Consider the following 24,432-nt stretch of genomic DNA (forward strand, 5'->3'; position numbering starts at 1 on the left):
TTGAAAAGGGATAGGTTATAACAGGTATCTAATTTTATACGTAGATTTGGTTCTTTACTCAAGCCCATGCAAGGGTAGCATTCTGCAGCTGGAATCATGTGTCTTAGCAGCCTGTGACCTCTGTAACAGACACTGGATGTGTCTAATTCAGTCATGTTGTGTAAAACCTGAAATAAATAATTTTATTTATTTCCAACCCTTCTGTACATACATTCAAGGTTCAGTCCAAGGGCAACAGGATTTCAAAACATCCCCAGACTCGGCACCAAATATCTGTGATTGAGAGCCACCATTTCTGTTGACCAACCTTTGACTTCACTTCCTGTATATCAGCTATTCAAAAACTTGCAACTTCCACTGTGGCTCTTGGGGGCACTGTTATCTATCATTCATTGACGTTCATGCTTTTCGGCACCATTGCTGTATATTCCCAGTTTTAAAAACTCCCTATATATGTGATTTAACTTGAGGAATGGTGTCGCTATAGACATTTCCAACCTAAGAAAGCTCAACAGATTATCCTGTTATTGTCTCAAACCAGACCTATAGTTCATCAGTTCACACATCAAACTTCACCAGTTTCACAAGCTTAGCAGCTATTAGCCGTCTTCCCTCATTTAAAAATGTTTAAGACACGTTGACAGCAAAAATGGTCATGTACAGCACTATACTTTAATAATAATAATAATAATTATATATATATATATATATATATATATATATATATATATATATATATATATATAGCACTGGAAAAAATTAATAGACCACTGCAAAATTATCAGTTTCTCTGGTTTTACTGTTTATAGGTATGTGTTTGGGTAAAATGAACATTTTTGTTTTATTCTATAAACTACTGACAACATTTCTCCCAAATATAAATATTGTCATTTAGAGCATTTATTTGCAGAAAATGACAACTGGTCAAAATAACAAAAAAGATGCAGTGTTGTCAGACCTTGAATAATGCAAAGAAAATAAGTTCATATTCATTTTTAAACAACATAATACTAAAGTTTTAACTTAGGAAGAGTTCAGAAATCAATATTTGGTGGAATAACCCTGATTTTCAAGCACAGCTTTCATGCGTCTTGGCATGCTCTCCACCAGTCTTTCACACTGATGTTGGGTGACTTTATGCCACTCCTGGCGCAAAAATTCAAGCAGCTCGGCTTTGTTTGATGGCTTGTGACCATCCATCTTCCTCTTGATCACATTCCAGAGGTTTTCAATGGGATTCAGGTCTGAAGATTGGGCTGGCCATGACAAGGTCTTGATCTGGTGGTCCTCCATCCACATCTTGATTGACCTGGCTGTGTGGCATGGAGCATTGTCCTGCTGGAAAAAACAATCCTCAGAGTTGGGGAACATTGTCAGAGCAGAAGGAAGCAAGTTTTCTTCCAGGACAACCTTGTACTTGGCTTGATTCATGCCAAAGCTGCCCGATTCCAGCCTTGCTGAAGCACCCCCAGATCATCACCGATCCTCCACCACATTTCACAGTGGGTGCGACTGTGGCTTGTAGGCCTCTCCAGGTCTCCGTCTAACAATTAGACGACCAGGTGTTGGGCAAAGCTGAAAATTGGACTCATCTGGGGGTGCTTCAGCAAGGCTGGATTCGGGCAGATTTGTCTTTGTGAAGGACGCATGAATCAAGCCAAGTACAAGGTTGTCCTGGAAGAAAACTTGCTTCCTTCTGCTCTGACAATCTTCCCCAACTCTGTGGATTGGTTTTTCCAGCAGGACAATGCTCCATGCCACATAGCCAGGTCAATCAAGGTGTGGATGGAGGACCACCAGATCAAGACCCTGTCATGGCCAGCCCAATCTCCAGACCTGAACCCCATTGAAAACCTCTGGAATGTGATCAAGAGGAAGATGGATGGTCACAAGCCATCAAACAAAGCCGAGCTGCTTGAATTTTTGCGCCAGGAGTGGCATAAATTCACCCAACATCAGTGTGAAAGACTGGTGGAGAGCATGCCAAGACGCATGAAAGCTGTGCTTGAAAATCAGGGTTATTCCACCAAATATTGATTTCTGAACTCTTCCTAAGTTAAAACTTTAGTATTATGTTGTTTAAAAATGAATATGAACTTATTTTCTTTGCATTATTCAAGGTCTGACAACACTGCATCTTTTTTGTTATTTTGACCAGTTGTCATTTTCTGCAAATAAATGCTCTAAATGACAATATTTATATTTGGGAGAAATGTTGTCAGTAGTTTATAGAATAAAACAAAAATGTTCATTTTACCCAAACACATACCTATAAACAGTAAAACCAGAGAAACTGATAATTTTGCAGTGGTCTCTTAATTTTTTCCAGAGCTGTATATATATATGTATGTATATATATATATATATATATATATATATATATATATATATATATATATATATATATATATTGCGCCTTTCATTGTGGATCACCATCACAAAGCGCTTTACAGAGGTAGGCTGTGAACTGTGCATTATATGCAGAGTCACTTACAATACGACATTGATTTAACATCTCATCAGCAGGATGGAGCACAAGGAGGTTAAGTGACTTGCTCAGGGTCACACAGTGAGTCAGTCAGTGGCAGAGGTGGGATTTGAACCGGTGACCTTCTGATTACAAGCCCTGGACTTTAACCACTGGACCACACTACCTCACTTTACTGTGCAAGGACACTGAATTCACTTCCATCTATAATTTGATTGAAAATGTTTTACAAATAAAACATTTTTATTAAGTTAATAGTTTAGCAAGAAATGCCACAAGATTCCCCACACAAACCTTAGATACACTATTTATAGAGGCTCTCTGTGGAAATATCAAATAAATACATTTCTGTATTTCTCTATTATCCAGCAAAACTCCAACATTGTTTTCCATTGTATTCATAGTAATTTCAATAGAGAAAATGGCTACAAAATAGTCAGACTCCACTATGGCAAAAGAGACATATTTACTTTGTTCTGCACTTTTCATCACTGAAAATACATTCTTCAATTCCATATCCACTTATTTGCATTAAAAAATGGCTTTGTGTTTGAACTGAAAAATGGCAGCATGGGTACTGTATTGTAATAGAATCAAACAGACATGTATAAGTTCATGTCTAGAAATATACACTGCTATGCATTAAACAAACCAGAATTAAATACATACCCTTAAGAAATAGCATATAACAACTGTCATACATAAAGTATCTGTGTTGAGTTTACCCTGCAGTAAACTCGGTACTCTGCTTCTGATGCAATATGTAGCTGTACTGAAGTAACGACACTCACACTGCATCAGCATCATTCCAGAGACACAACCTCCTTACAGAAACAAAATGCAGCAAGGAAGAGGAAGAAAAAAAACCATTACCATCCGTGCATTCCTCATAATACCAGTCTAGCTCGTAGTAGTCCGCCTCAATAAATTTCTGCATAGTCAGTGTCCTTCAGAAAAGTCCAGATTTTTCTATCATTCTGAGGTCAAGTGAAACGCAGCCACGACACTCTTCTTTTGTAAGACTTATTAGGGAGACTGCCAGGAATGGAAACTGAGCTGCACATTGTATTCGAGAGACTAGAGCAGCAGCAACAAAAAAAGTGGCAGACTTGTAGAACTAAAGCTCTGGCAAGTCCAGCTTCCACCCAAAGGCGTCCGGGTGGGAGTCGAAGGAGAACCAGCCTATCGGGCAGTCGGAAAGACTTACGTCAGGGACACACACCACCGCTGAGCATTCATTATCCCCCTCTCCCTCAGGACACTGCACCTCCTTCACTAGATACGGTTGTCATGGAGACTAGCTCTGACTTGACTCAAAGAATATTAATGTACGTCACTCCTGTTAGGTTTCATTGGCCAATGTGCTTTTTTCATATTAAAAGGGAGCCAAAAGAGGAGGGACGTATCTATTAGTAAATAGGACGCACAGCTGTTTATGACACCAATAACCCTGTCTTTTTGCACATGATTATTTATGTTGTGCTTTGATCAATATTATACCAGTAATATTCTAGAATTGTTTTTGTAGTCGGTAGAATCACTTGACACATAAATAAAAAGGGACTGGATATAGAAACAGCTGCAATATTTATGAAGCATGTGCCTCTTCCTGCAATTCAGTTTCAGGTAGGATGGAATGCTAGGTTCATTGTAGGCCATCAGCTGGCATTGGCTTTCTAGATGCATACTGGTTCTTGACAAGAAACAAAACTGATACAAATTTGGAAAAATTACTTTGCTGCAGATTACGACTGCCTCCACTATATCCCTGTAGACTGGGATTTCATACCCTGTGGGGAAAATAATAATATTCATAATCAGCACTCCAGATAAGGTTTTGGGTCATTGAGTAATTTACTCTCCAATTTAGACACTATGGGGTAGATGCACTAAAGTGTTGCGTCTGTCTCAATCATTGCGAACCACATGCAAACCAGAAGGAAGTGTATGTAGCGTGAAATGTACAAAACAAGCGCAACGCTGTTAGCATCATTTTAACGAATGCTTTGCAGCCTCAGTTCTTATTTGCGCTTTAGCCTTAAATTAATATGTAATTCTGGGCGTTCCTGCAGGAATTTGCAAAAACTGGGTGGAGATAGTGCAAATGAGGGATCAAAAACATTGTAACGAGCTGCGGGCAATTGCGACACTTACAATTGCATCAATTTGTTAAGAACTTTTAAAAGCATGTTTTAAACAGTCGCAATTGTTGCTGGCATTTTCCAGTCCGCTTTTTCTCGTGTGTTGCCAGTTGTGCTCAATGTATTTGAGACGAACACCCAAGTACCTAATTTTCACTAAAGTCAGGATGCACTTACAAGCCTTGAAAACAAATTTCTATGTCATTTCTGGTTTTCCCAGTGTGTTGGGAGGAAAAGACTGCACACATGTGCCATCTGTATAGGACCATGATGTATTGTGTGTTAATTGTCTAGGCTACTAAGTAGACCAAGTTAAAAATAATAATAATACAAATAAAATTAAAAAAATCATTTAGTTTCAATTTAAAATAATCTTTTATTCGCATTGTACACCAATGTGTACAATGCAGCAGCATGGTTTATTTTGTGTTACCAGGAGGTTAAAGTACAAAAAAGTGCCCTAGGTATTCATTTGATTTTACTGCTGTACTGTATACTGTATAGGCCTACTGTACAGATATATATTTTTACATAATGTAATGTGTAGCCTACCCAAAACACATTAGTGTTATTTCAGCGCAATGACTTAAATTCAAAATACAACATGAACTGTAAATGTATGTGTGTGCGATTTTATTGTATTGTTTTTAAACCTGACACTTCCTTCTGTCAGACAAACATGTCTGGTTTAGCGATGGGCTACTGTATGATTATGAAAAGCTTTTTGGGGGTGAAGGTTGGGGCCCCACTATAGAATCTGATGGGATTAAAACTGCCTTTCATTTTTTATATATAACAGTATTAAAACAGGTAAAATGAAGACAGAACAGAATGCAGTGCACAGATGACGTTTACATTTAACAAAAAACAATGTTATTTTGATTATTATTATTTATTTCTTAGCAGATGCCCTTATCCAACTTACAATTGTTACAAGATATTACATTATTTTTTACATACAATTACCCATTTATACAGTTGGGTTTTTACTGAAGCAATTTAGGTAAAGTACCTTGCTCAAGGGTACAACAGCAGTGTCCTCCACCTAGGATTGAACCCACAACCCTCCGGTCAAGAGTCCAAAGCCCTAACCACTACTCCACACTGCTACCCTTGCAGAGGCTGTGTGGTCCAGTGGTTAAAGAAAAGGGCTTGTAACCAGGAGGTTTCCAGTTCAAATCCCACCTCAGCCACTGACTCATTGTGTGACCCTGAGCAAGTCACTTAACCTCCTTGTGCTCCATCTTTCAGGTGAGACGTAGTTGTAAGTGACTCTGCAGCTGATGCATAGTTCACACACCCTAGTCTCTGTAAGTCGCCTTGGATAAAGGCGTCTGCTAAATAAACAAATAATAATGTATAGACATTATCCTTCGGGCACCCTCTGCTGCAGCAAACCACAACTCAACTGCTATTTGAAAAAATGTTGCACAACTCTCGCTAGAGATCCCGCTAAGATGACGCAAATATTATTTAAATTAGTATATTGCGTCTATCATCAACATATATATTTTTTAATACATACGACAAAATGTGCACTTTGCGAATTGTCATAACGAAAATGCAAATTCTAATGTTTGCGCTGCGACCGGCCCATCTTAGTACCTCTATGTGAGTACAATTTATTTTGGGTGAGTACAATGCAACTTTACCTTGAAGTCTTTCAAGAAATACAGTACATACTTTAATGCTAACTTATGGGGTATACATTATTACTGCCTTGCATTTTAACTGTTATTACAGCCTTCCATGTTACTTTGAACTACTGTGCAAAAACATTTTTACAATAAAAACGTCCCTTTCTTTATTTTTCCACCAGAAAAAAACACTGACCATTGAGACGACAGGAACCAGCGAAGTACAAGAAGCTTGATATCATGCAAACTCAAGCTGTGCAGCAAAAATGTACTGCAAAATTGCTATGCAATTTAAATATCATACCTAATTCAATATTTTTCCAATAAAAAAAGCTGTGTACTGGATGTTTATCTGGAGCGCTGCTCATACTATTACAGTACACCCTCGCTATAACGAACCTGTTGGGGTCCAAGCCTTTTGTTTGTTATATCGCGGGGTTCGTTGTAGCAAAAGGACTACATCCATGCTAATTTTCCAAACGTGGGTCATATTTCCACCCACATAATTAAAACCCAAGCCTGGCTGGCTCTTGGTTTAAGTGATGATGCATTATAAACACCTTCAACAGCAAATAGTGTAAATCTTACGTCGGCCTGATTGGTTTAGGTTGTGAAATTCCAGAGTAAAGGAAGGAAATTAGATATTTTCTCCTCTATGTCCAAATTACTAGGCCTACACTGTCAGAAAGCTTAGACTGTCTACTTTTCATTTATTTTAGAACCATGAATCAACATCGACCAGGACAGCTAAAACTAAAAATGTGGATCTGACACCCTTTGACACATTTTGCTGGACAGTGTTTTTTTTATTTATTTTTATTTTATTTTTATTTTTTTATAATTTAGTCGTCGCCAATTTTTTACCCCGGTTTTCTCCCGTTTAGCATGCCCAATTATTATCTGTATCCTCGGCTCACCACTTGCAACCCCCCGCCGACTCAGGAAACGGCGGCTGGAGCACGCGTCCTCCGAAATGTGCTCCTGCCAAACCGTCATTTTTTTGCACTGCGGATCCACAGCGATGCCACCAGACCTATAGTGCCGGAGGACAACACAGATCTGGCAGCTCCACTGCAGAACCACAGGCGCCCTATTGGCCACAGGGGTCGCTGATGCCTGGTGAGCCGTGGATTCCCCTGCCGACCTAAGCCCTCCCTACTCGGGCAGCGCTCGGCCAATTGTGCGCCGCCCCCTAGGAACTCCCGGTCACGGTCGGCTGTAACATAGCCTGGATTCAAACTTGTGATCTCCAGGCTATAGGGCACATCCTGCACTCCGCGCGGAGCGCTTTTACTGGATGCATCACTCAGGAGACCCGCTAGACGGCGTTTTGAGAAATATAGAACAGCAGTTCCCAAACTTTTTGATTGCCACGTAACCCCTTCCAGTATGGAGCACCATTTGTGCCAAAACTATCTAGCCGTTAGTTTGTCAATTTGTTTGTCAATTTGTTTGTCAATTCGTGAATTTGTCAATTTGTTTGTCAATTTGTTTGTCAATTCGTGAATTGGTCAATTTGTCCAGCAATTCGTCCATAAATGTGTCAATTCATACAGTAATTCATAAACGTATTTGTTAATTCATCTAATAATTAATTAATTAATTTTTCAATTCATTAATACGAAAGGCTGCACGGATCTGCAAATTCCCAATCAACCAGACAAACTACCCAACAAACAAACAAACTTCCGACTGTCAATCTCGCACTGTGCTGAAAACACTGCAACCTTTCTAGCCAATAGGAGCACACACTAATATTTTAATCAATGAAAATCCAGCCTCACTCAAAATTGCTTCAGCCAATAATATTTAGAAGGGCGTTTCAAAAGATATTCTATTTAACAAGATACTCGACTCTGCTGATTTTCAATGGAGACTTCTGTCTCACTGCGTGCAAAGCATTGTGGTATATAGAGTTAGGCAAAAAAATTCTATGGAGAGATAATGCAGGCTTAAGAAATGTGAAAACCAGCAACATTTCGTACGCCTGCATTGACTCTCCAGAATGCAAAACAAACAAACAAACAAACAAACAAACAAACAAAAAAACTAAAAATGTTCACCATTACACAATTTGTCCCGCGTACTCTCTGGACACATCTACCCACGGCCGGATTAACCCATCAAGGGGCCCTAGGCAAACACTTCTGGGCCCCTATCTTCTTATATGAATAACAACAAATATATGATTATGTATATGTATATATTAGCTTAACTCATGCTCCACCAATTTGCAAAAGGTATCATTTTCATTGTTAAGCTATTAGACATGGTTCTGATCAGAAACGGTAAATTATGGTTATTAATTATGACAAAGATTTGACGCACTGCTCTGAACTGAATGACTGACTGAATCTGCCAGAAACAGTTGAAAGCTGTTACAAAACGTTTCCCATAGCCTCGATCTCCTGGCGTCAGGATATACAATACATCCCCAGTACAGGGATATTCAGATAGTGTGAAAATTAGTTAATTTAAAATATAATGGGAAAGTAAATATAAATAATACTATTAATGAGTATTATTTTCAATAAATAACAACAATGCCACAGTAACAGGTATATGCATAGGAGAATGTAACTACCTATATGGGTTTACTTTCCTTTTTTTGTTTATTCAAATCTAACATGTATAAAGCTTTTGTTTCTATGCTTACAGGCATTTGTATATCTGATACAGATTACAAAAAGTAAATAATTAGATCAGGTTGCGATGGTGGCAGATAAACACAGTACCGACGAGGGTGTGACCACTCTCCCTCTCAAAAATAGATCTGATCGGTTACAAAGGTTGAGATTGTGTATGAAAATTGACAACCTGGCTAAAGATACAATCCTGGATAACCTGCCTAAGAGGCTGGAAGCCATATCTATGGGCTTTTGTTTTTCCATGTTTATTTCTGGAATGTTTTGGCTTTTGCTAGATGGCTAAACAGTCTTTATCTGGGCTTTTACTTTTGAAAAATGAATTGAGTGGTTCTTAGGCAAGATTACCAGGATTACAGATTTCTTAAATCATAAAAACAGCATAACAGTGTGTGCACCTCTATCACAACATAATACAGTAAACTTCACTCATGAGTTAAATATTTGTGAATTGTGCTCAACATCACAATAATACCATGTACAAAGGATTTTCGGTTTGCAAGTGTTACTCTACAATGTTGAGCAAACTTTCAGTAGAACAAATAACTGTACAGCACAATAATTATTATGTGACAGGAAAACTGATTGAGGTTAAAGAGTAAGTAGCGGGGTTCCAAAAAGGGTTAAAAGACCTTTGAAACAGACATCAAAGTAAGTTGTCAGGATCCCACCTCAGCCACTGACTCATTGTGTGACCCTGAGCAAGTCACTTAACCTCCTTGTGCTCCGTCTTTCGGGTGAGACATAATTGTAAGTGACTCTGCAGCTGATGCATAGTTCACACACCCTAGTCTCTGTAAGTCGCCTTGGATAAAGGCGTCTGCTAAATAAACAAATAATAATAATAATAATAATAATAATAATGTTAACAATGAAAAGAAACATTACAGGTACACGTGTTGCTACAACAAACAGTTGTAGCAACACGTGGGGATGTTTAACGCTCATGTTTTTTGGAACCCAGCTACTTAATCTGTAAAGTTGCTTTGTTGAATAAGTCAATTAAGTAAAACAAAAGGGCAAAGTCTTTCGGGGATGTTTTTACAGTATGTTTCTAAAGAAAAAAAAAATAGGCACTTCCTGAACTGACAGCAGTACTAGAGAAACAGAGACATAAGTTTAGTGCAATTCTTTTGTTTGATAGCAAACAAAACCATGCCTTTTAAAAGTGAAGCTTTTGTAACAACTACAGGGACCCGATTGGACGGGCTAGCACTAGGGAAGAGGCAGGGGGTAATAGGAAGAGTACATGCTGTTTGTGAGTCTGTGAGTCCCTGCACACTGGGGAGTGTGTTTTGTGTCTGTTTTATTAATTTAATTAGTGACACCTGGTAGTAATTAAGGCAGGTGTATAAGCAGGTAAAAGTGTTTGGGTTTTGTCTGTGTTAAGGCTATGGCCTGAGAAGAGACTTATGGGGAACCTTATGAAAGGTATTGTGATACTTGAAAAGTATACATGGTTTGGGTACTGGTAAACGGCGTAGCTGTCCAGTGATAGTTTAAGGACTTGCAGTTTAGTTAGTACTCCTTGGAGGAGTTAGGCTTTTGTTTTGTTTATTTTGTTTGTAAATGCAAATAAATATACAGGCATTGGCCTGTCTTGCAAAATATCTGTGGTCCAGTGTTCATTTACACAGGACAGAGTGAAAAGGTCTCAAAAGTGGCAAAGAATGTCCCACTTTGCCACAGTCAAATCACAATAAAATATATTTATTTTAAAAGTGAAGTACAACAAAAAAAGTCAAAGTTTGACTGATTGTATTTATTATTTAGTTTAATGGAGCCTTTATACTTCTAAAATACTGTATGTAGAAAGATTGGGCTTCACTGATTAGCATTCAGTTATATGATGAGTTGAAAACTGAGCAGCACAGCAGAACTCTCCATAGGAGCAGAACTCTCAAACCCCTGGTTTGCCCACCCTAATACTTTTATATTTGCTGATGGAATACTGAATCAGTGCTGTCCCTATTGCATTACACTCTGTCTTCACTACATCCTTGACTTTAATCTCCAGTGGGGGATAATCAGACATTACACCCTCAATTTCACACAAATACAGGAGCTCACACCTTCACTCGTCATCATTAAGATTAGATTAGAAACTCGCACTTAGTATTCCACCCAGTCCTGGGTTCCTCAGCTAAATACACATTACCACCTGTTATGTTAAATAAATAGTTTCTCCTCTATAGCTACACAAACAACGCCAATAATAAACCTGGAATCTGATCTCATCGGATCCCGACTAAGAACAGTTTGGTCAGGTCAGTGTATAGCCTGCTAATTCCCCCCTACACTGGCAAAATCTTAAACTTGGACTCTCCTCATACTATAATACATACATTATCTGGATATGTACAGATATACGCTTTATATACAGTACAGACAGATGGACAGATGCTTCCATATACACTCAGATTATGTTGCTCTTAACAATGTGGCCTAAAGAATGCCTTTATCAAGGTTTAGCTCAATTAGAGAAGAGGATCTCTAGATTCATGAAAAAAATGCAAGTGTGGAACACAGACAGACAGATAACTATCAGGAATGTCCTTAAGAAAGGTTCATAGCATTTGGATATCTGTTTTTTTTCTAGATATATAAAACTATGAAGGCTGTTACAAAACGTTTCCCATAGCCTAGATCTCCTGGAGTCAGGATATACAATACATCCCCAGTACAGGGATATTCACATAGTGTGAAAATTAGTTAATTTAAAATATAATGGTAAAGTAAATATAAATAATAATATTAATAAGTATTATTTTCAATAAATAACAACAATGCCACAGTAACAGGTATATGCATAGGAGAATGTAACTACCTATATGGGTTTACTTTCCATTTTTTGTTTATTCAAATCTAACATGTATAAAGCTTTTGTTTCTATGCTTAGGGGCATTTGCATATCTAATACAGATTACAAAAAGTAAATAATTAGATCAGGTTGCGATGGTGGCAGATAAACACAGTACAGACGAGGGTGTGACCACTCTCCCTCTCAAAAACAGATCTGATCGGTTACAAAGGTTGAGAGTGAGTATGAAAACTGACAACCTGGCTAAAAACACATATCTATGGGCTTTTGTTTTTCCATGTTTATTTCTGGAATGTTTTGGATAATACAGTGCTACTTAAATGAAGAAGACCCCACCTTACTTTTGCCAGGTGGTTGTATTGCAGCACTGCATATCGAATCAGTTGAACAACACAGGATTTAATTATGGGTTTCAGTTATTTGTTATTTACAGTGATTTATTTACAATAGGTACTGGGGAAAAAAGAGATCAATAATTTCCATCTCAATTGAGTTCTGAATCAATGATGTCCTAAATGATGTCAATCATTTAAACAACGCAAGAAACTTAGACAAGAAGACAAGCTAGGAAGGCACAACCACACTCAGTCAAGGTAAAATGGGGATTTTTAATAATAGTATTTTAAAGAAACAATCTCTCTATTTCCAACAGTCTCCAATTTGTAGTGGTTCGGATAAAAAGAATCAGACAATTCATAACTAAATACGGTAACAGATCAAAATAACCTCTTTACAAGGGGAGGGGAGGATTGATAATGATTTTTGGATTTTAATCAGGTTAAATATACCTTTACTATGAGAACACTGGAGAGATAAAGTAAATAGGCATACCAAACCGGTGTTAATAATTTCTATACTGTACATGTCTATCTAAACATCATAGGTAGGGGTCTACTTAAATCGCGGTAAATTTACGTATTTTTCATGGGTAGGTTATGGAATAAAATTAGGATTTCGCGGACCTGTTTAAACATTAAATAAACCTAAGTAGATAATATTTCAGAGCACTATAAAAGCCTAAAAATAGTGGTACTTGCTTCCTTACTAAAACAGAGTGCTGTCATTTGTTAAAGGCAAACATCCCCCAGCAGTTGCTGCCGACATTTTGGCCCCTAATATCAAAGCCTTTCCGACAGTCGGGAAGGGCTTTTGGGTTTTGGAGTTTTAGCTTTATGATGGTTTTTAGTACTCTGAGCGAAAATCAAAAATCGCCAGAAAGCATCAAAACAGTCAGAAACGCCACCCCCGACTGTGTGGTCCAGTGGTTAAAGAAAAGGGCTTGTAACCAGAAGGTCCCCGGTTCAAATCCCACCTCAGCCACTGACTCATTGTGTGACCCTGAGCAAGTTAATTAACCTCCTTGTGCTCCGTCTTTCGGCTGAGACGTAGTTGTAAGTGACTCTGCAGCTGATGCATAGTTCACACAACCTAGTCTCTGTAAGTCGCCTTGGATAAAGGCGTCTGCTAAATAAACAAATAATAATAATAATAATAATAATAATATTAATAATAATATGCAAATGAAGCGGGTACCTATTTACCATACCACCCGTGCAAAAATTAGAGGTGTTGATGAGTCTTTTCCATCTAAAACAGTCCCACCTGTTTCAAAGTGTACTAATGGAAATGAACAAACCAAAACAGGCCCATGCTACAATAAAAATGATCTGATGTGGGAGGAGTGACTCCTTGATGGTGATGGAGCTGAATGTGCTGCTCGGGATTGCTGCGATAACGTAGCTGCCCCTCACTACGGAACCCAAGACGCCGACGAAGGTATACCCTACGGGCGTATCGTCAAAGCGTCACCTTTTTGAACCTCACAGAACACCAAGTGCTACGAAGATATCGACTGGATAAAGCAACTATATTGTATTTATGTGATGAACTGAAAGAAGATTTAGTGTCAAGTACCCTGAGAGGTCATGCATTACCAGTACTCCTCAAGATAACTGAAGCCTTGTCATTCTTTGCCACTGGTTCCTTTCAGACTCCAGCAGGTGATGCATCTGGAATCAGTCAGATGTCAATGTCTAATTGTGTGTCTCGGGTTACAGCTGCTTTAGTAAAGAGGTCACACAAATACATATGTTTTCCTCATACACTGCAGCAGCAGACTGAGTTAAAAGATTTATTTTTTGACATTGCTGGTTTTCCTGGGATCCTGGGAGCAGCTGATTGCACATATGTGGCCCTGTGTGCTCCTGTTGTGAATACATTCGATTTTTACAATAGGAAAAGGTTCCATTCAATGAACATGCAGGTGTTGTGCAATACCACCTGTCACATTATGAATGTGTGTGCTGAATTCCCTGGATCAAGCCACGACTCTTTCATTTTGGATAACTCATCACAGAGTACGTGGTTTGAGACGCACCCTGATGTGAATGGTTGGCTTATAGGTGATAGTGCCTATAGTCTAAAGTCCTGGTTAATGACTCCCATTTTAAATCCACAGTCAGAAGCTGAAAATAAATATAACGATGTGCATACATCTTCTCGAGCCTACAGTAAAGTATTACGTGTATATATATATATATATATATATATATATATATATATATATATATATATTTATATCATATATATATATATATATATATATATATATAGTAAGACAGCAGGGAGGGGGTTAATATCCTCCCTGCATAAAACATGTGCGTATGCACGGTTTGTTTAATTGTATAATTATATTTGTTAATTGTTTTATCATTAATTATCCTCTGCACCTGGTGATCATTGTAAATTAGAGCCAGGTGCAGGGTATTTAAAGGAAGCAGCCAGTCTGTTCAGGGCTGCTGGTGTGTATAGAAGCCCGCTTGATAGTGTGTTCAAGCGTAACAAGAAAAAGGTAGTCTAAAACCTGTGTGGTGTGCTTTGTTTGTGTGTTTTGTTTATTTGTCAGGTAAACGGCTTAGCCGTCCTGCAAGATAGTTTAGGTTCCTGTGTTTTAGTTACTGCTCGAGTAGAGCTAGGTGTTTGTTTTTGTTTTTTGTTTTGTTTAAAAATAGCGCATCAACGCTTAAAAACCTATTTCTGTGTCCTGGGTCATAATTTAAAGGGGCAAACAAACGACCGTGAGTGCCGTCCGGTTACTATATATATATATATATATATATATATATATATATATATAATGTTAGGTTGATGTAGTAAACACACACACACACACATAGAATCAGGTTAAATGTTGTAAATGTAACAATTTATGTTCCTATGAAATACTTGACAAAATAATCCGATTTACAATGTGTACGTTTAAAGCCATGTTTGTATTAATAAAAAACTAAATTAACTTAAAAGTATACAAATGTTTTGGCAACAATGCATTTTCCACCCCACCCGCCATGCCACAATTTTTTTTGGTCTGTTTTTCAATTCATTTTTTACCATTTATATGTTACATTTTTTTACAGGTCGCCTTACTCTGCCACTTCTAGTTGAACGATTGCCTTGTTCAGCATTTGGAACCTGGGTAGGAGCATCTTGTACACAATGTACAGGCTCCACACTCTCTTGTAACAGTTCAACATTATCTTGTACAGGCGCCTCAGTACACATTAGTGACTCTTCTGTGTTACTTTTGTGGGAAACGGACTGATGTGAAGGTGTTATTGGGCGATGTGCCTTTTGAATGTGACAGCTGGTTATTCCTGTACATGTGTTGTTGCAAATTATCTATACATCCGTTTAGATCTCTAGCTATTTCAAACATATTATTATTTATTTCCGCCACGGTGTCGTGTATGGCATCCATTTTCATTAAATAAGTGGTGAATTTATTCAATATTTCGGTTTGTTGTTTAATTAGTTCATTAAGTTCTATGTGTTCTTTTCTGTGCTGGTCCATTTTCTGTGCTGATAGTTTATTTAGCCTATAGAATAGCCTGCACAGCTCTCTGTTTTTTGCTGCCATTTGAATGATTGTTTTTTTGTTTCTTCTTTTTGGGGAGTTCTGCATTTTCAACAATACACTCCTCTGTGAAGTCTTCATTTGCATCTGCTTGTTCTTTTTGTTCCTCTTCATCACCTATCTCTTCCTTTTCTTCAACATCTATCTCTCGTCAACAGAGTAGTGATCACCAATCAATCAATTAATCTTTATTTTATATAACGTCTTTCACAAAAGATTTGCACTCAAGCACTGTACAAGAGAAAAGTTAAAATGATAACAATAATTTAAAAAAGTATAGAAAAATATTGAAAAGCACAAGCACGTAATAAGAATGCATGTTACTAAGTAACCTAAATAAACAAAATTAATAAAGAGCATTAAAAAAAACATGCAAGAAAATATAATTTACAGGATTATAAACACTGTCATAAAGCATTTTTATGCTTTTATGCATTTGAAAAATAGAAAATAACAATATTTCTTTAAATAAAATCCTATTTTCCTAGTATGAGCAATATTCTTTTTTTAAGTGCAAATGTGTACATAAAATTGTTCTGAAATAATACAGAACATATATTAAAAAATTACATGAAGATGCAGCTGTTCACTTACACAACTGGGGCTTCCCCCACACCTTCAATGGCCACCTTGCTGAAGAGCTGGGAGACTCTTTCCTGCAGGGGAGTCAGCTGAATTTCTTTAGACAGACCTCCTCCAGTTTTTGTTGCCTCTCTTTTATTAAATGACATTTTTTTTGGTAAGAAGGTGAATGTCATGCCACCTTTTTTAATTTGTTTCCAACTTTGCCCAGCAAAGCTGAGGGAATTAATTTTTTTAGTTATAGCATCCCATATCTTTTTTCGCTGACCTTTGGGTGCCATGTTGGTCCCCGACCAAGTGAAAAGGGATTGTTTGTGTTTTATAACTTCATCAACTAGAAGTTCAAGCTCATCATCAGTAAATCTAGTTTTTACACACTCCATGTTTTGTTTTTTTCCCTTCTTTCTCGTTACTTTATTATATTCTGTTAAATCTACACAGTCCCCTTTCTCCGTAATATTCTGGATCCCGTCTGCTTTGATTCTCAACTTTTCTACCTTCTACCTGTCGACTGATGATGCAAAAACCGTCATATACGTCATTTACATAAAGATTTCGCATTTCAATAGAGAACCGTGTTTCCGCCACTTTTATGCTAATTTCACTCATTCCGACCGTCGGGAAACCTCTGTTAAGTGTTGGGATAAAAGAGGCGGGGATAGCAAGTTTCGAACTGTCGGGAGACACGTTTAGACTGCACGTTCTGCATCCACTGCCAAGTTATATAGATGTGGAAATCGATTAGAAACAGTCCCAAAACTCGGTTACCCAAGGGCATCTGGCATACTTTAATAAAGGCAATATATGCAGCACGTTCGTTGTTATGTTATTTGTCCCATCCAATAATTCATTTTATTAGTACCGAGTCAAAACAAAGAAAACGTGACTATTCGGGTCTAAAATTCTGACTGCGTTTAAAAAGTAAGCAGCAGGTTGTTTGAAGCGAGGTGGCTGTGCTAGATCGTACCTGTCTCTAGTACTGATTTAACTTGGCTACAACCGACAGGAATACTTCTTGTCTGCGCTGACTTTCCAGTTTGGTTTCTGAAAGCTGTTTATTTTACATTCTGTTCAGCAGCCTCTGTAGTAGCCTTTCATTTAATGAGTGATTCTGAAGCTAAATATTTCTGGTATTTTACCTCCAATGCTGAAAACCAGATTTTAGCAACCTAAATCAAAACAACGCAGCACTGACTTTGTCCCACCCCCTACTGTACAGTACAGGTCACAGAAAAGCCAGTACAGACGCACTGATAGGCTGATTAAAACATTGTTGTCATTCGAACAGTAAACAAGAACATTAACCGCTTTGGAGTATTGTTTTGTAAATGTTATTTGTCTAAGTACGTTTTCCTTTGCACACAGGATGGCGAAGGAATAAAAGAAAGCCTATCTACAGAAGGAAGATACGTAGTTTGCGTCGCTTGCGTTGTGCAGTAGTTAATTTAAATGAGTTTTTTTTTCCTCTCTTTGTCCAGTATGCATTGGCCCCTAAAAGAGGTGAATTTTGCGGTGACCCTTCAATTTCCCGATTTCCGCGATAGCGTGATTTAGGGAGACCCCTAATCATAGGATATCCACTATACATGTCATTTGATGAAGTCATTATAGATGTGCCCTGATGTCAGGAATGATGTACTAAAAAGGGATGAGCCAAATGGCTTTTCACATTAACAAGATTTCCAATGTGGCATCCAGGGGCCTTTATAGAATTCACACTATTCCACTTCCCATTTTGTGTAAAGGGTGGCATCTAAAAATAGTTCTTATTTAGGAGTGGTCACTGTATTTGTTGTAGCAACCTTACAGCAGCAGCTGCACTAATACAACCCAGGCACTCAACAGCAAACAGCAGAACTCTGCCTTGTAATTTCTAAATTACATTTTCTTGTATCCCAAAGTAACTTGCATCAGACAGAGAACCTCCATACAGAGTGCACTGCAATCTCCCATAAACATGAAGTATTAGGGGCTGCTTTGCTCTCGGTCATAATCGTTATTGTGTTCTTCTCACATTCTGTGATCTGTTAGCCTGAACATGCTGACGGTGTTTGTTTTCGACTTTTATTGATGCTTTTTGGTTGGTAAACAGACTTTATATCAGAATAACTGTGGCCAGTATTTGTTGGTAATTTGAAATGTAGGTTCAACAAAATGGTTTATTTAAATCAGGCAGGTCACCAGCCAAATAAGCAGGTAATTCAAAAACCATGTAGTCTAAAATAAGATTATTATTATTATTTGTTTATTTAGCAGACACCTTTATCCAAGGCGACTTACAAAAACTAGGGTGTGTGAACTATGCATTAGCTGCAGAGTCACTTACAATTACTTCCCACCCGAAAGACGGAGCACAAGGAGGTTAAGTGACTTGCTCAGGGTCCCACAATGAGTCAGTGGCTGAGGTGGGATTTGAACCGGGGACCTCCTGGTTACAAGCCCCTATCTTTAACCACTAGACCACATAGCCTCCACACAGATGAGCAACTCAGTAGATTAGTCTTCTCTAAAGCAGCTGTCCACAGAATTTGAAACGGAATTTAAAATGCAAACGTCACCTTGTCTGCAGTCAAATTAGATAGGCTTCATCTGTGAGCTATCCTGCACCATGTGACACTCACTGCATTGGGTAAGACTGAGCTAGCTTAAAAACAAATATGCATTGAAGGCCTAAAGCACCACCCAGGCATTTGTTTGATGATTAAACAATGTTACCAACAATATTTCAGTAGTTTGGGACAAATATCTATACACCAACATTAACACACGCAGCATACAACATAAAACAGAAATGCACACAGGGGCGGGGCACATTGCCACATGTATATATACATTCATTTGGCATCAAACCTAACTTGGTTTGAGGGCTCGCCGCCTGGCTAACTGGACGAGGAGACCCCCATTGACAAAACCTAAAATTGTTTTTAAGAAAGGTGGAGATGGGGAGGTGGTGGGTTACGATGAAATCAAAATGCAACTGAGAGGGAAGTGAAGAGGGTATTTATAATGCTAAGATTGGTGTCTGACCCTCCTCCCGAACTTTAGTTAAGAACTTAATTAACAACCATGAACTATTAACATGGTTAACCCTGATATGGCCATGATTTACTCATCATATACCATGGTCAACCACTGGCAGACCAAGGATGGAACTCAAATTTTGATTGTCAGGCTATGGAGGCATAAATCACACAACCAGTCATCGTTATACTGTGAGTGATCATGAAACAAACATATCAATAAACAAACTGTTTATGGAATATCTAGGAACATTTCCAAGAAAGGGATAACCAGTTTAATACCCAATCATGTCTGTTCTGTGTGATTCTTTATTGATGTTTTTTGATATGCTTACTAACTATTCCAGCAGACATTGCTGTTGAAAAGACTAAAGGCAGATTGTGGAGATGTGATGTGGGGAAGCATTTGAGTTGCACAGTACAAAATCCTTCACAAGGCTCTCCAGTCGAGCAAGGTTCCAGCTGTCCATATATTGGATGGATACGGACAGTTACAGCCTTGTCACATATTTGAAATCACTGAATTTAAAGTACAGGAAGCCATCTTGTTTACAGTTACAGATGTACAGGAACTAAGTCACCAATTACCAGCAAAAAATCCCAAAAGTAGACATGCCAATTTGGAAGAAGAACAATTAATTGAACTGGAAGATAGCAAAACAGGGGGAAAAAAACTCACTCTTATACTCAATCACCCCGACTTTGTCACTTCAAATAATGTCTTTTTAGCAGTTTGTAAACGCTACAGAAAAACACAAAAAGACACTTCTACACATTATCCACCCCTCTGACAGACCTTGAAAAAGTACTTAAATCCGAGACGTCATTATTTATTTATTTTTGACTCCCGTTCTGCTGAAACAGCATCTCGCATTCACAGAAACAAAAAAAAATGAATTCAGTGCTGTCTCAAGTCCGCCTCCTGGTGGATCTTTTCAATGGCAATGTACAATTCAACACATCAATTCAACACAAATAACATATATTTACTTACTTTTGCATGTTTCAATTAAAATCAGTTTACTCAGCTTAACTTAATGTGTAGTTCAAAATTATAAATGGGACTACTTGTGGATAAGGATATTTACTAAAAAACAATTTATTTTGCCCTAAAAAAAATGAAATAAAATCCACTACATATAATTAGGGTTAGGTTCTTTAAATCTGTTAAATCCTTTAAATTGTCTCATATTAAGAAATGTGTTAAGGGGTAGCAGAGTGTACTTTAACCAAAAAAATGCACAAGTTTCCCACTCTTACTAGATACAATTTGTTGTGACATTTTCAACGGAGATGCAGAATCATATTGTAAGTGCAGTTTAACACCAAGAAAGCTGTACAAAACACATTGCAACTGCAGTTTAACAGTAGCCTGTAATATAATCACATTGACACTAGACTGCAATAAAATGACATTGTAACTGCAGTTTAACACTAGACGGTAATAAAATAACTTTGCAATTTCAGTTTTACAACCAGACTGTAATAATCATTGTAACTGCAGTTTAACACCACAATGTAGTAAAACTCCATTGGATCTGCAGTCTAACTCCCATTGCAGTACAGTCGAATTGTTCCTGCAGTTTAACAATAAACTGGCACATTGGAACTGCAGTAAAAATCACGCTAACTTCAGTTTAACATTACATTTAATAGAATCACTTTTTTTTTTAAAAGAAAGGTCTAATAAAGAATGAGCAATATGTTAAATCTTTGCTCTCAATTGTAAAAAAAATATTTACATTTATGTTTCATGTTCATGATTTAAATAATTTTTCTTTTTGTCTTACTGTTAATGAAGATTGCATTATAAATGTTTAATTAATAAATGATAATTAAAGTGTTTTTTATGGACAAAACATAAGAGGCACTTTGAGTGAGATGAACCTTATGTCTTGTCAATTAAAACCTGTTTAAACTGACATAAAGGGCTACTACGTTACGTTGTCACATATGTTGTCTAGAAAACCTTAAGAGACACTTCATTTCTTACCTTACAATTATGCATCATAGATTTCAAAAACTATGTAGATACAAACGATCAACATTGTTTTACTATTTTGCTAGAATTACTGAGCTTGCACTCTTTGCATTAACATGTCCAATACAATGTGTTAAAATGCAGCAGTCATGCATGAACACCTCCAAAGAAGTGGTGTAGTTTATAATAAAAAAGCAAGAAAATTCATTGCAAAAAACTACACTAATGCAGCAGTTAGGGTTGGACTCATCGCCACAAAAGCAAGGAAACGTGGCGTAGGGTTTTTAACCCTAACTTGCCATTCCCACCCCCACACAAGCAGCCAAATGAACCAGACGACACAAGCAACAGCAGACTGCCGTCATCAGGTAAGACATAAAACATGCAACTCTTTCCAGATGACACAAGAGACATCCATCATCATGGTCCACCGGTGCTGTAGCAATGGATATACATGTACACTTCAACACACACACACCCACTTCAAGCTGCAGAACCGTATCAACTTCACAAAAATAGAACTATAATTGCATGCACTTTTGATCTCAATGCAAGTATGAAAGTAATTGACATGTTTCAATGCACTATTACTGTTTTCTAGCATTTCAAAGCATTCAAATAACCATATAGTGTAGGTTGGCTGGTAGGGAGCCTGCTACGAGGCTTAAGGCTCATTCCACCAAATATACTGTTGCCTCAATGGCTGCTTCCAGGGACATTCCTATCCAGAAATCTGCAGGATTGCTACTGAAAGAGCACACACCTGTACCTCCCATTACCATATCGACCTTACGCTGGGATGCTTGTCTTGCAGCCTTGGTTCTGTCTTTTTCCTAAATAGGGAGTGTGTGCCTTTACCCCTCCTCCCAGAGAACTGCTAGGACTCTGCCATAAGTATGGATAGTGTACCTTATCCATGTCCCTAGAAAACAGGGTTACTCACATGTAACTGTAATTCTAGGAGTGGTATGTGATGCACATCAAACAACCCACGACCTCCCCTGATATATGGCACAACGATTCTTGCTTCCAGCATGTAACATCTGATGTCACAGGCCTGTGCCGAGGAGGATACCACACGGATGGGTAGAAGGAGCAAACTTCCAGACAGAATTAAATGGGTAAAAGAATATTATATGCATGTCATTCAGGCCTCTCCGAAGCAGTCGACCCACCAATGCTACACCTTTGTTTGGTGTCAGGGCACTGTCCTGCCCAGTGGCGAGCATACTGGTCTACCTCTGGTCCCTCCCAGTCGGGCCTACGGTTGACGGCCCTCATAGTGCACTTGGCAGCCATCTCTTCATACCAGGTGTGGGCTGCAAATACAGTTCTATTTTTGTGAAGTTGATACGGTTCTGCAGCCTGAAGTGGGTGTGTGTGTGTTGAAGTGTACATGTATACCATGGCTACAGCACCAGTGGACCATATTGCTTGTGTCGTCTGGTTCCTTTGGCTGCTTGTGTGAGGGTGGGAATGGCAAGTTAGAGTTAAAAACCCTAACGCCACATTTCCTAGATTTTGTGGCAATGAGTTCAACCCTAACTGCTGAATTGACATTGTTTTTTGCAATGAATATATATATATATATATATATATATATATATATATATATATATATATATATATATATATATATATATATATAGCACATGTACTTGGTACAAAAACAAGGACTTACGGAAATACTTTAGCGTCTCCTCTATTTGTTCAGTGGTTAGGTCAATATTGGCATCAGGAGAAATGAGCGGGGTGTGGAGCCAGTCGTCGTGGTCATAACCATAAATCGTATCAGCTCTTAGCTTGTAATGGGGCAGCTGCTCTTCCAGTAGACTGATGATTTCAACTTCTGGAAGATCTGTACTATTGCACACATCTGGAAGAAAACAACAAGAAAAACAAGCTTTGTTTAATGAGAAAAAATGTATATCACCTGTTTAATGAGGTGAGTATCTGTGGTGCTACACTACATTTTAGGGCGTCGACCTTCAATCTTGTAAATATGAATTATTATTCAGGACCAGATTGTGTATAGTAAGATACCTGGTATGAGGGTGAATATTAATATTACAATTCACTTTACTCCTTTACTCACAAAATCAAATACATAGTAAACTGCAGCAGAAACTGAATTGTGATGTACATTTCAATTAGAAACTCAATACAGAAGAAGCATCAATAGCATACATTTATTTTGTAATATTTTAAATGGACTTACTGTACTATAGTTTTCTAACAATCTGCTATTGTAAAAAGGTGTTGGGTATTTTACAAGCTGAAACACTATATAGTAACAAATTCAAGACAAATCAGTGTAAAAATGCATTCAATTGTGCATTGGCAAAAGTGATTCTCAACATTTCCCTATGAGGAAAAACTAAGTCAGATACATTTGATAATATCTTCACTGCTGATGAGACAGTATAAACCAAAATTGTTATGTACTTGAGTTTCTACAAAAAAATGGACCTAGGAATTCAATATGGAGTGTCTGAGGTTCTGGATTTATTATGCAAAATGCCTGCAAGTCAAATCACCATTCCATAGAAATTCTGTGCCTCACCATACAATTAATATGTTTACCAGGCAACAGAAATTGCTTTTAGAGGTACTCATATATAAAAAAACAAAACAAAACAAAAAAAACTGCAACACAAAAATGGCTGGACAAAAGAATAAAGAAGTTGTGCATCCTTTTCTGAAAGGGTCCTCTATATACATGCACCACTAATTTGAATAAGCAAATCGAGAAGGAAAATAAGCTCAACAGACTCACCATGCCTGTGTAAATATACTGAAGTACAGATACTCTTTTCACTAGTTTTCCCAACCTGTGCAAATGCAGACATTGTGAGGCTGTGTGGTCCAGTGGTTAAAGAAAAGGGCTTGTAACCACCTCAGCCACTGACTCATGGTGTGACCCTGAGCAAGTCACTTAACCTCCTTGTGCTCTGTCTTTCGGGTGAGACGTAATTGTAAGTGACTCTGCAGCTGATGCATAGTTCACACACCCTAGTCTCTGTAAGTCGCCTTGGATAAAGGCGTCTGCTAAATAAATAAATAAATAAATAATAATAATAATGGCTTTCTGTCAAACGTACAGTATATAGTATAGTTACTGAACAAATGAAATACCAATGTACTTCATACAGTACACTTCCATCTTCCCTGTGTATCTGCAGGGTGGGATCAATCCATCACAGG

The 24,432-nt window shown here is 37.9% G+C and overlaps 1 protein-coding gene across 9 annotated transcripts in view; it reads right to left on the reverse strand.

Annotated features, from left to right (window-relative positions):
- Positions 1–24,432, reverse strand: part of LOC117400320 (trafficking kinesin-binding protein 1-like) — a 111,949-nt gene that overhangs the window by 37,408 nt on the left and 50,109 nt on the right. For 7 of the 9 annotated variants that reach the window (XM_059022715.1, XM_034000100.3, XM_034000099.3 and 4 more), the window contains one exon: positions 22,910–23,104. Coding sequence is in view for 8 of the 9 variants with exons in the window: in XM_034000100.3 (XP_033855991.3) it covers positions 22,910–23,104 (195 nt within the window). In the remaining variant the exon portion in view is untranslated. Of the gene's footprint in view, positions 1–3,361; positions 3,701–22,909; positions 23,105–24,432 lie in introns of those variants that run through there. The other 2 variants (XM_034000104.3, XM_034000107.3) reach the window with 2 other exon arrangements.

Source organism: Acipenser ruthenus, chromosome 4 (genome assembly GCF_902713425.1).
Source record: "Acipenser ruthenus chromosome 4, fAciRut3.2 maternal haplotype, whole genome shotgun sequence".
Lineage (NCBI taxonomy): Eukaryota > Metazoa > Chordata > Actinopteri > Acipenseriformes > Acipenseridae > Acipenser > Acipenser ruthenus.